The following is a 12,090-nucleotide window of genomic DNA, read 5'->3' on the forward strand; positions in this document are numbered from 1 at the left end:
ACGTCTACGCTTTTCTACAACGGCCGCGTGCCTAAGCATTGGCCACGAAATAGTTGAAATTATAGTCCGCAGGGTTCCTGATGGGCTCCTGTCAGTTTGCGTCCCGTCTGTCCGCTCATAGGCGTGGCATGACGCGACTCACGAAGTGTACGAGAATTGTCCTGTCGAATCATAACTCTTGACGGTAGCTCCGTTTCGAGCGATAGAGGCACCGATACTTCCCGGGAGACTCGGTACGCTCAGCTTCGCCACTCCTGCGGGGGCGTTCCACATGGCCTTGTTGGATCCCGAGTAGATGGTCACGACCGCAGGTTGAGAAAGAAGCATGACGACGTATAGGTTGTCATCTGTGTTCTGCCAGTTGTTGGGTTTGGAAAGTGTCGGGGCATAAGGTTGAGCCCACTTGGAGTGAGGTCTTGACCAGAGGAAGATCTGGTCCGTGTTGATACTGGGGTAAGAACCATATTTGAATGCCGAGCTGTAGTAATTGATGAGGGGCAGGAGTGGAGCTGAGGGAGGAAGAAAGGGAATCAGCGAAACGACTTGAGCGCGAAGCGAGTATAAGCTCACTGTGAGGCATCGAGACCGACCATGGGGTGGACACTTGGCGGATGGGTCCAACGTAGTGACTCTCGCCAAAGTCTGCGGGGAGGGGGAGAAGTGTGTGTCAGCTCTTCTCTGCCCATCATCAGTTCTCAAAGAGTGGAGCTCACCATTCCAGGAGATGATTTCCGCGAAATCCACCTGGTTCCTCATTTGAACGATCTGTTCGAATCTCCTGGCCAGGAGCCAATCGTCGGAACGGTAGATCCAATCCTTGTTGTAGCTGTTCGGTCCATAGTAGGTGAAGAAGAATGGAGAGATGGCCGGCATGTACGCTTTACCGCCGAGATCACCCATGTATTGATTATCGCTCGACGTGTCGAGAGGCGAGTCGCCCATTGGCCATCCGGAATTCCAATTCAACTCGCCATTCATCCAATTGAATCCACTGTATTGGGACGGATCGACAAAGATGGAAGGGACAAAGAAGCCCTGAACTCCCTTGTTGCTCAACAATTGATCAAAGTAGTTGAACCCATCGTTGAAGTTGTCTTGACCAAAGTTGCAGCCTGATCCAGAGAATGAAGCGTACATGGGTTTCCCATTGTACGTTGCTTGAGCATTGTTATAAGCATATTTCTGGACGAGGGATGTCAAAAAGTCGGCATCCGATGCACCACTACATGAATTGGCAGAAAAGTCGATCGATCTAAAGAGGAGGTATCTTAGGAATGCAACAGCAGAGAACGTGCTGACTTACAGGAACAGCTTGAAGTTGCCTCCTAGTTGATTGGCAGCGGCATACGCATTGTCCATCTGTGTGAATTCCCAGTAGAGATTTCCAAAGTTGAGTGCGAATCCATCGATACCAGCGGCGGAGGCTTGACTCATGTCATTCATCCAATCGCTGACGGAATAGCTGTAGGTCTGGAAAGGAGTCAATGACAGTCCAGACGTCACGCGCGCTCACGTTTCCGACAATGTGGTGCACATAGAGTGATTTTTGACTGTTGCTTCCGGGTGGGTTGGCCACGCCGAAAACGCTGTTGGCACCGGCTGGGTTCGCAGGCAGTGGAGAAGGTGAGGGCGTGGATGTGGTCGTCGTGGTAGTGGTGGTCGTAGGAGTAGACCTTGTGGTCGTAGTGGTGGTGGTGGTAGGAGATGGAGTTTTGGTTGTCGTCGTCGTTGGGACAGTCTTGGTAGTAGTGGTGGTTGTAGACGTCGTCTTAATGGTGGTGGTAGAAGAAGAAGTCTTGGTGGTAGAAGAAGAAGAAGTCTTGATTGTGCTTGAAGACGACGACGACTTGGCGCTGGAAGAGGTGGAGACCTTGCTTTGCTTGTACACTTGGTGGAAATAGACTCGATCAGACTCTTTCTCCCTCAATGACAGATCGCTGTAACCTACAGGATAATCGCCAAGGACCTCCACATATTTCATTAGCATTACCCCCGCAGGCTGCATTGCATCCTGCTGCACTGGTACCGAGTCCTTGCGGTATTGAGTTTCCGCACTGGATAGGAGAAATAGGCAGAGATCATCAGCTTGCGTTACGAGGTCTGAATGGATCCAGAGTGAACATACCCAGCACTGGCTAGAATCTGAGAGGACAGACAGGGATCAGCCATGTTGTATAGGTGGTTCGACAGCTCTTCTGTCTTCCCCGACTCACCCTCTGTTCCGGCATAGGTGAAACCTTTCTGTGCACAATATGTAAGGCAATACTCTGTGGTCATTGATTTTGTAGTCTTGAAGCTTTCACTCAGAACCCGAGTATGGGCATCGACCACGCAGCCGAGACTTGTCCATCCTGCCACCAGACCCCGTTTCTCAATGTTCGAGTCCTCGATCTCGGACGACGACGGGGGATGGAAGGGGAAAGCGATGGCTGGACCAGATAATGCCAGGTAGGCAAGGAGAGTGAACAGTGATCGTCCGATCATCATGGATCAGTATTTGAACACCTGAATCACTTGGTCGATGGGAGCCGGGGGGATGCGATGAGATGATACGAAGAACCGTAAAAGATATATCTCTTTTATGATCGTTTGTTTTTTTATGGCCCCCTCTTGTCCGTACCTGCGGTGCTGAAAATAGTTTCTGGACCATATAGCATGGCATTCCCAACGGCAGGAACGCCCCTCCACCCCTCCCCTCCTCCTCCTCCTCCTCTTCCTCCCGGACAGAGTTCAGTGGTATTACAGAGACTACCACAATGAATGGGGTACGTAACCTTGGAAGTGATCTGCGCCTCGCGTAAGTGTATGATCTCCGTGCCTGAGTAGTACGTAACAAAGGAAGAAGAGAGCTCTTCCATGAGCCCCCAAAATTGCCCGCTGTGGCGCATCCAAAGAAATTTTCTCTTCTTTCAACGCTATAGGCAAGACATTCTATTCTCTCCACCTCCCTCCACTCTCTTCGTCTCAGGGGATGCATTCCAGACTCATGCAGAGCGCGCCGTCTTCTCCGAACTATATGGTAGCTCCCCCCAAAAGGGATTCAACCCAAACGCCAGGAACAGGCACACGATGGCTCGTAAGACGAGAGGAAGAGTGAGTGAGTGAGTGGACCCATACAGGGGCGGGACCTGGCAGCGGAAGGATCCGAACAGGGGAATGAGTGAGTGAGTGAGTCGCCGCAGCTGTGGCCTGAGAAGAGTGGAGGCTCGCGCTAAGGATTTCGAACAAAAAGCTTTTTCTGGAACCGAAGAAATATGGTATGCGCCAGTCAAAAAGTGGCATGAAGGGCGGCTGGTCTGCCGGGTCCGGCTGACATCTCGTAAAGACGGGAACAACACATACGGATGGGATCCAATGGGATGGCGAAACCAGGGGCTTTGACTGGAGAGACGAGGCGGGGGGCGAGCAGACAGCGTAGAGCGTCCGGGAAATTTCGGTCAATGCACCGAAGCGTCCAGCCGAGCAACGCCATGCATATAATGATATACACGTGACCATTGATTATGGTTATGCTTTCACCTGTAACAACATTATTATCTCCGTCCGGTCCAACATGGTGGCGATATCCAATGGCGTTTGTCCGTCTTCATCCTATCATGCAACGCCACTAGAGTCAGCACATGGGCGTGTGGCTGGTCAGGGGGGTAGAGGGGGGGGGGGGGGGTGTTACTACTGACTTGGACGCTCAGATCAGCATGACGCATTAAGAGGAACTCGACAATGGCGATATATCCGCGATCCACGGCTAAATGGAGTGCCGTGTTGCCCTGATGATTTTCAGCCCACAGCCAGCTTCACCTTGCCACACCACTCACTGTGTCGTCTTTCACATCGATGAGTTCCGGAGATTGATCTAACAATGCTTTGATCGTATCGAGGTCGTTGGTCAATACAGCCTCGTGAAGTGGATACAGATCACTGGGCCGACCGTTAGCCCTCCGCCATTTCTCTCTCTCTCTCCTGTTGTCTCAACTCACCGAGCTCCATCAACCTCCATCTCCTCGCGCGACATCATACTGACCCCTGTTCCCATGCCAGTGTTGGAACTCTTGCCTCTGACTTCGCCCGTTGAGGTAGAGGATCGTTTCCCAGCATGATCTTCTTCATCTTCCGAATCCAGATGCTCTAGATCCTCATCATTGTCCTCGTCCACAGGCACATGCCCATCCCATCCGACTTCTCGCGCTATGCTCATATACCTTTCTTGGGCTTTGGCAACTCCCTCCAAGCCTTCTACAGAGTATCTGGCATGCTGAACGACCCAGGCATCATACTTCGCTCGAGGGGCAGGTGAAAATAGAGATGGGCGAGATCCAGCTCTATATAAGCCATTTCATCATCAGTTCTAAAGTCCAGGCCGGCCTCACGTTCCATCTCACGGTCCAATTCCAGATTGAATATACTTGAACAAGCCGTACAACTAGCCATAAACGTATCAGCGACCATCGCCATGAATATTGATTTTTCATAGTTGCCCAACCTCTAACTTTCGCTCATTTGGCAGATGGGCAGCTGCTGGAGTGCCCGAAAGCCATTCTGAAGCCGCTTTGAACGCTTTCCCAATGTTGTAAGAGTCATCTCTAGTCATCAAGGGCCATAAGCCAGAGGGCTAAGCAGAGTCTGCCGTCTATACTTTCCCGCAATGATCTCAGCATCATGTTCCGCGTCAACACATGAAACCCGAGACTTTATTCAATCCCCCTGATAAAGTCAACCTCCACTCTGACTGGTAACCCGAAGCAGAGGCTGTGCACTGTCTCTTTGCTGCTTGCATCTCAGTATCCAGAGTACTGCAAAGATGGACGCAGGACCTTCCAAATCTTCGACTCAGCCTGAGCCAGTGGACAGCTTGATCAGCTCCGAGTCTGGCTCAGGGTTGAACATCAGCTTGTGAGGACAAGGCAGGATCCCCTCGTTGCTGACTGGTTAGGCATCCATTACCCATCCTCAACATTTCAGACCATTACACCCGAGCGCGTTTAACGTCTCCGGACCACCCAGAGAAGCGTGAGATCCGGAGTGTGGAAATGTCATGAATATGACTGACTCGTCCCTCTCTCTCCTCTCTCTCAAAAAAGTCATCGGAGCTCTGCTTGGTACTCAGTCCAACCGAGATGTATCCATCTCTAATTCGTTCGAACTGGTGTACCAGATGGAACATGGAGCTGCCGGTGGTGATGTAGATATGTCTGAAGGAGCGAATCGATCACCCAATAAGGGCAGCAATCTGAACATAGACTTTTTGACTCGACGAGGGGATGATTGTGAGTGAGCTCAACATCCTCCCTGCGATTAGAATAGCTCAATATATCGGCCAGTCAAAGAGGTCTTTCCGACATTGGACATAGTCGGATGGTATACGATCGGTCAGACGCCCACAGCGGATCATGCTAGACTCCATCGACAGGTCAGCTCGCTCATCTCACATCGAGATCACAGACTGAAGCTTTGCATAGTTCCTAGAGAAAGTTGATAGCCCCCTCTTTCTCCTCTTTGACCCCTCTCAACTTGGCGACGGTCTCCCCTTTTCAGTCTACGAAGCCTCATTCGCCGACACATCTTCCTCGTCCACTTTCACAGCGGCCGGAACCAAGTTTATCAAATTAGATTACGCGATTGAGACTGGAGAAGCTGAACGGATCGCCGTGGATGGTATCTCGAGAGGGGATGCAGGGGCCCAAGGTGATGAGAGTGGCGGTGAGTGTACAAGTTGTGCCTCAAGGACGTGCCGACTGAGTACGGCGTGATGCGTAGTCGTTGGCAATCTCACGACACTCCGAAATGCTATTGGCATGCTGCATGAAAGGATCTCAATCCTGACAGCTTACATCACTGGTGTTATCAATAGTGAGTTGACCGCACGGTGTACGAGAAAGGGGCTACCATGCTGATATATCTACAAGAAACGGCCGAACCAGATCAGAGCATTCTTCGGCAGCTGTCTTCTCTGGTATCGTCTTTACCGACCATTGACTCTGTAGGGTTTCAAGAGGAGTTTATGACTGTACGTTGTGACCGTCATCGCTTGAGCTACCTTATTGTCGATCTGATCTCCTCATGCAGGAATACAGCGATGTTCAATTGGCCAAATACCTATCAAGCTTGACAAAACAACTCGACGCCCTGGCTGATGTAAGTCGTTTCACGATCATTTCGCGATCTCTCTGCTGATGCGTGCTCGCTCTGCAGTACGCTGAGAAGCACAGTATCGTCTATCCTTCTCGAAACAACGCTGAAGGTTTCTACAACGGAGGCGGCGCTGGTGATCCTGCAGGCCGAGGCGGACCTGCTAGAGTCATGGGTGGGTTTGACATTCCTGGATCTTCAGGTGGTCCAAGATCGCGAAGGAGAGGATGAGGCAGCAGAACGGTATGCCATAATTATGGGCGAGGCCTCAGGGGCCCAAAAGCAGGTTTGTAGCATACTTTTCTCATTCATCCCGGCATGTATCATACTCACTGCTGATGTTGTACTGACTGATGCAGTAGCCCGGTGACATGGATCACTTCGTCTCGGCAGTCTCTTGTGGCATCATCACGGGGGGAGCTGATAGTCAAGCAATCACCGTCGCAGCATTCCAACCAAGCGTCAGTTTCAAGGACCTTCTGGTGAAAGGACTGTGTAGCTCTGACAAGTGTCACATTACCAAAGGGTGGTGTCCAAAGGGGGCTCGCAATAAATCTTGGACGGACAAGCCACTCTCACAGACTCAAGGACCCATTCACTGCATTGAATCCTCAAACCCTTGTTCATGAAAGCCAACTTTACTTCACCAGCGCTGATCTGCGAGACAACTCACGCCGAGGGCTGAACATGGGGCTATCGCTGGAGCTTACAGTATCGTGAGATCTTTCACAAGCTCATCTCCAAAACCCTTGAGAATCAACATCCCGTGTCGGTCGGAAGCCTTAAGAGGATAGACATGCTGGTCATTCGCCTCTCTCACGCTCTTTCATCCCTCTCGTTCCTTGTCGTCGCCTTGGGAAACATCCACCGTCCACCAGCTCGAGGATTCCGTGCTCATGATATTGTCAAACGACAGGCCAATGGGCACTACATCGGTGGCGTACTGCTCGACGTGTCCTTTGGTTCCGGATATTCAACTGCCTCGACACCTAGTCTGACTTCCTCCTCCTCAGGACGAGCCAGGGGTCCCTTACGTGCCGGCTTCTTGGATTGGAACCTCGTAGCCATCTCCACATCCTCTGCACCCGATCAAACATCTTCGGTCGCCATTTCATCCTCAATATCCAGTCATGCCAGCTCTCCCATCCCGACACATTCTTCCACCGCGTCAATCACGTCTATCCGACCACCTCAGGTCATCCACTTGATCGAAGTAGGATCAGGAGTAGCAGGCGGAAATCAAGCGACTTACACTTCAAATGCACCGCCATCGACCACCGTACAAAGTCAGCATGTCCCAGATCTAGATCCAGATCCAAATCCAAATCCTCATCCACAGTCTCAAGCTCCTCTCTCCGCCGAAACGAGCAGCACGAGTGTCGCCGATGGAGTTCCTGTACCGGGTCCGACGTACTCCGGGACCTCGGGTGATCAAGCGGGCTGGGTCAGAGCTCATAATGCTTATCGGAGTCAATATCAAGCTCCAGCCTTGACATGGAGTGACGATATGATGTGGAAGGCGAAAGGTAACGCAGAGTTGTGTACTTATGGGCATACGTGAGTGTCCAGGCGGAAGGTAGCGTAGCGTAGCGCAGCGCAATCCCAGGACAGCCCTCAGAATCTTCGACCCTCCAGCGATTTCCCCCCGCCTTTGCGTCCTCAACGGTTTCTTCCAACGAATGTGCTTTGATGCTAATGTCTACGACTAGCAACACTGGCGAGAACATTGCTTGGGGACCCGATATGGGCCCTGATAAAGTCATTGATATGTGGATGAGCGAGGCTCGTGAGTCGTACCGGAGCCAATCTGGCGCCTCGACTTCGACCTCGACCTCGACCTCGATGTGGAATGACGGGCTGATCTGTTCCTTTCCCTATATAGCATTGTATGATTGGTCGCATCCAGGGTATCAAGGTGAATACGGGAGTCAGCGCACGAAAACACATCGCGTCGTCACCAATCTTTCACCGGTTCTCAAACCTATACTGATACGTTTTACTCGTCCCTCCCTCAGATCCCGCAGGTCACTTTACTCAAGTCATTTGGGTCGATTCGCTCAGAGTAGGTTGTTACATTGTCAACTGTCCGGTGGGTCTGCTCTCTCCGCAAAATCATGTATACAAAAGCCATCTCACTGCCTGCCCGCCCGCCTCCCTCTCGCTCACCCCTCCTCTTGCCCACACAGGACGGAGGTCAACAAGCGACGTGCGAGTACGATCCCATCGTAGGTATCGGTGCCACACTCTCCGGGGATGCCTCACACACATGCTGATACTACATGGCTCGTGGCACTACAGGGCAACTACGTCAACGCAGGTATGTCGATGAGCATGAACTTCGCTACGCCTGGGCCGGCAGCACACCCATACTGACGACACATTCCCCACAGGCATGTTTCAAGCCAACGTCAAGCCGAAGACATAATACACATCGGCTTCCGTTTGACCCTGAGAAAATGCATGCTGCAGTACAATTCCTTCTACCTTCCGTATACCTCATGCTTGTCCTTCTGGAAATAATGTCTTATGCAAGGTATGTTATATTACACTCTTGTATTACAATGCTTGTTAAGTGAGTTCAAGTCTTTGCTGATATCCGGCTACCTGAGCCATCATCAGACCTATAGCACGGTGCCCTCCGGGAGCAGTTGATCTCTGGCCAGACCCAAGCCGGTCCGCATCAGATCCAGACGGGTCGAAAATGTCTCGGCGAGTAAGAAAGCAGCGAATGATCCATCTGCCCAATACGAGGCATGAGCAGTTATCATATCTGAATCATGCGTCAGCTCCTAACGTGTTCCAAGAGACGCGGGAGGGACAAACCTAGGTACTCGCTGACGCCTGCTGAAGGGAGGTAAAAGTCCAGATTCCCATGCGGGTTCAAAGCTGAAAACCTTCTTTCACCTCGAGATCCTTCCAGCTTTTCTTCTCCACTAGGACCAGACATTTCGATCCCACTGGGTAATCTGATCGCCCCTGGTCTCAGGACTTTCTTCTCGCCTGATCCTCCTCCGTTACTACTGCCCCAAGGTAAGAACCGGGAGATCGTACCCAGTCCTTCAGCTAGAGTGGCGTAGAAACCAGCAGTGACAGCAGTGATGGCTAACGGCGGACGTTGAGGCGCAGAACGATTATCGACCGCCGCGTTGAGCTTATAAGCCACCGGATCGGTAAAGTAGAATACGTTGTATATGCTGTCAATGGCCATGCAACCGAATTTTCCTGACCGATCAAGCTGTCCAAGAGCGCGTCAGATCAAGTCGTGCTCGCCAGTTGAGGGGTCTACTCACTGCCTCATCCTGTGGTGAATGCATGGTCCTTTCTCTGCCTTTTCTAGGCATCAACTGCGCTTGATCCAAGTGTAGAAAGACACCAAGTGGACTGCCACAGAGGAATAGGTTGCTAGTGTTGAACAGGAATCTATCACGAGTCTTGGTGATGACCGCTTTGGGCAGCTGTGCGAGTGGCGGCATTTTGGTAGGTTGGTTGGACAGGATATGGGCAGCGAGTGCGGAGCCAAGCTTTGAACCCGTGGATCAATACTCCTCCCTCAGTCGCCAACTCACCGAATGACCGATGATATGTACCCTCCCTCCCTTCGCCTCAAAGTCTGGATTCCGAGCTATCCAAAGACGGAACAGCTTGTTTGCTTGCAGACATACAGCCTCGATCATCTTTTGACGGTGATGGGACATGAAGAGCGGGATATCAAGCAGGACCTAGAGGAGCTCAATTCAGCAAAAGTCGAATGCCCTGCGACGCACCGCATTGGTCAGCTCTCGAACATAAGGAATCGATTTGTTGATGGTTATATCGGCCATCGTGAACCTATTGTCCATGTCATGTTTCTTGTCCTCGGCTGTTTTCTCATCATCTAGATTGAGGGAAGCACGCCACTGTACGGGTAAGACCTGACATCGCCTATCTCGGATGATGGACGCCAGAGCGGGATTTGCAGCTTGCTTCCGTATGCACTGTCTCAGTTGATTACCAGCGTAGACAAAGTTATAGGATTCGTATTGCGTCGCGAGTTGCTGACCGATACCATGAATGACGAGTAAGAGGTCCGTGCAAGGTGGGTCATCGTCGTTGCTACCGACCTAGATCGGCGATTCAGCATTGTCAATGGCGCTTATCTGTTGACTCACTACTGGTGCTGCCTCCTCTTCCGCTGCAACTGCGTGATCATGATGCCCCGTAGCCTCTCTCATATCATGAGACAAGGCTTCTCTAGCCTGTATGATCCCCTTGGACGCAGCGCTGACAATGGCTTCTGGTGAGGTTGCTTTGCCCAGTATTCCCTTCTTCAAGCTTCCAGCTGATCCGTCACGGGAGTGCGGTCTTCTCATGGCCTCTTTACCCGACTTTTGACTGCTACTCGATCCACGACGGGAGGATAGACCAGATTTCTCTTTGCCCGAGGCCGCTGCAGCGGGTCCATACCCACGGTAGATATGTGTCCCAGAAGACTTGGACAAGGAGGACCAGAAAGTCCTGGACAGATAGGTCATGGCTCCGGTCCTTATACGGTGAGTGATGATTCTGGCGGATCTGACGGATGCAACTCACGTGAGCAGACGACCCCGTTCTGCATCGTCGAACATGATGGACAGACCTGCCCCAAACCGGGACGGAAGATTCCGTTTCAGCTTGTCTTCCGCGGATTGTCCGATAGATATCGCCGTCGCCAGTTCATCCCTGTAGGAGGGCTACGAGCATGAGGTACTGACAATCAGATGTTGACATACCTGCCACGGCTGGATTTCTCTGGATGCATCAGCAAGCGATGACACTCGAGCGAACCCACTGATAGGCTTTCTCAATCTCCTCTGCCAGCTCCCAGGAGCAAGGCTTGGTCTCGTCCGTAATGAACCATGAGCCTCGGATGACCGGCACACGAGGACCAGAGTGAGCCCAGAAGACTGGATGTAGAGACAAGGTAGACAAGGAAACTTCGAAGAGCGAGTCCTAGCCGCGATGTGAGCCTGTAGTGCCTTTGGGTCTGCGAAAGCTCACCTGCGATACGGGAACACCAGAGATCAACTCCAAATCCTCATAGTCCTTTTGCGCCTTTGCCATGACCGCCTGATAGCTCTTCTCATCCTCCTTCTCCTTCGCACCCCTCTGTTCCTCCCCTGAGTACACATGCTCTATGCCCTGGTGCTCGTCCACTGAGGACGCCACGGATTGTCTCCGTTTGCGTTCCTTGTGCTCTGCAGCTTCCTTCTCCACTGCTTTTGCCTTTTCCTCAACTTTGCCAGGCGATCCTTCTCCTTCGTTCCTTCCCCAGTCAGAGATAGCTTTGGTCCGTTCCTCGGGGCTGAACTTGAGCCATGCAGCCTCTATACGGTCGGATTCCTGAGGTTGAAATGCCTTGTAGGACGTAGCAGCGGTGGTGATGGGTGTTGGAAGTAGATCCAAGTGTTGGGCTCCTGCATGAACCCATCTGTAGTCGCATTCTGGCATAGTCAGCAGAGGAGGCGATGACAAAGCCGGGTCGTCTGACCCGGGTTCTGGCATTGACAACTTTGCCGGCGGACCAGGTGAGCTCATGGTATTTTGAGAGTAACGGGGGGCTCGTCCGCGAGCAGGGGAGGGAGATACCGAGGGGTGGATGGAGGGGAAAGGGAGGAGGAGGGCTGGGAGGTTCACCTCGTAGTCTGTGTCAGTGTGATTGGCTCTGTTCTATGAAGTGCAATGTGGTAGATCTGTCAAAGAGTCGTAGATTGATTCCAGTGGATTTTTTGGGTTGCCTGTTGTCGTCAAAGTGGCAACACGTCATCGCAGAAGGAGGAAAGGAGGGGGCAACGGTGGCGTCGAAGCCGCAACCTGGGGGGTTAGGGGGGGAAGGGGGGGGGGGGGGGGGGGAGGGGATCTGGATGGATAGATGACATGCAACGTCCATCCCGCCTCGCTCATCTAGGCATACATGGACTTATTGTGAGATGGGCAGATGGTTCTATT

The 12,090-nt window shown here is 52.1% G+C and overlaps 5 protein-coding genes across 5 annotated transcripts; 2 read left to right on the forward strand and 3 right to left on the reverse strand.

Moving 5' to 3' along the window:
* Window positions 1-31: 31 nt before the first annotated feature.
* Window positions 32-2,484, reverse strand: BD324DRAFT_577086 (glycosyl hydrolase family 71-domain-containing protein; the record flags this gene model as incomplete). The annotated part of the gene is made up of 9 exons (XM_022013237.1): window positions 32-77; window positions 143-509; window positions 571-642; window positions 714-1,252; window positions 1,304-1,470; window positions 1,514-1,902; window positions 1,949-2,054; window positions 2,126-2,142; window positions 2,214-2,484. The coding sequence occupies 9 exons, from the start codon at window positions 2,482-2,484 to the stop codon at window positions 32-34; spliced, it is 1,974 nt and encodes a 657-aa protein (XP_021872759.1).
* Window positions 2,485-3,458: 974 nt separating this feature from the next.
* BD324DRAFT_617824 (ankyrin repeat-containing domain protein) lies at window positions 3,459-4,639 on the reverse strand. The gene is made up of 6 exons (XM_022014948.1): window positions 4,481-4,639; window positions 4,380-4,420; window positions 3,978-4,319; window positions 3,816-3,918; window positions 3,678-3,767; window positions 3,459-3,591 (listed from the first exon to the last, which is right to left on the reverse strand). Exons 1-6 carry the CDS (start codon window positions 4,586-4,588, stop codon window positions 3,508-3,510), a joined length of 768 nt encoding a protein of 255 aa, XP_021872760.1. The 5' UTR covers window positions 4,589-4,639; the 3' UTR covers window positions 3,459-3,507.
* Window positions 4,640-4,764: 125 nt separating this feature from the next.
* BD324DRAFT_617828 (hypothetical protein) lies at window positions 4,765-6,465 on the forward strand. Its single transcript, XM_022014949.1, has 8 exons — window positions 4,765-4,890; window positions 4,931-5,007; window positions 5,079-5,264; window positions 5,319-5,407; window positions 5,457-5,697; window positions 5,755-5,847; window positions 5,904-6,132; window positions 6,190-6,465. Exons 1-7 carry the CDS (start codon window positions 4,799-4,801, stop codon window positions 6,104-6,106), a joined length of 981 nt encoding a protein of 326 aa, XP_021872761.1. The 5' UTR covers window positions 4,765-4,798; the 3' UTR covers window positions 6,107-6,132; window positions 6,190-6,465.
* A 171-nt stretch (window positions 6,466-6,636) lies between these two features.
* BD324DRAFT_297110 (CAP domain-containing protein) lies at window positions 6,637-8,773 on the forward strand. The gene is made up of 8 exons (XM_022012414.1): window positions 6,637-7,683; window positions 7,836-7,912; window positions 8,009-8,041; window positions 8,142-8,215; window positions 8,313-8,351; window positions 8,425-8,443; window positions 8,517-8,659; window positions 8,746-8,773. Exons 1-7 carry the CDS (start codon window positions 6,923-6,925, stop codon window positions 8,549-8,551), a joined length of 1,038 nt encoding a protein of 345 aa, XP_021872762.1. The 5' UTR covers window positions 6,637-6,922; the 3' UTR covers window positions 8,552-8,659; window positions 8,746-8,773.
* On the reverse strand, window positions 8,544-11,846 carry BD324DRAFT_617834 (DDHD domain-domain-containing protein). The gene is made up of 10 exons (XM_022014950.1): window positions 11,143-11,846; window positions 10,934-11,094; window positions 10,875-10,893; window positions 10,696-10,835; window positions 10,275-10,647; window positions 9,891-10,226; window positions 9,693-9,845; window positions 9,417-9,647; window positions 8,950-9,361; window positions 8,544-8,896 (listed from the first exon to the last, which is right to left on the reverse strand). Exons 1-10 carry the CDS (start codon window positions 11,677-11,679, stop codon window positions 8,748-8,750), a joined length of 2,511 nt encoding a protein of 836 aa, XP_021872763.1. The 5' UTR covers window positions 11,680-11,846; the 3' UTR covers window positions 8,544-8,747.
* Window positions 11,847-12,090: the final 244 nt, after the last annotated feature.

The sequence above is a fragment of the Kockovaella imperatae genome (genome assembly GCF_002102565.1).
Source record: "Kockovaella imperatae strain NRRL Y-17943 chromosome Unknown BD324scaffold_3, whole genome shotgun sequence".
Taxonomy (NCBI): Eukaryota; Fungi; Basidiomycota; class Tremellomycetes; order Tremellales; family Cuniculitremaceae; genus Kockovaella; species Kockovaella imperatae.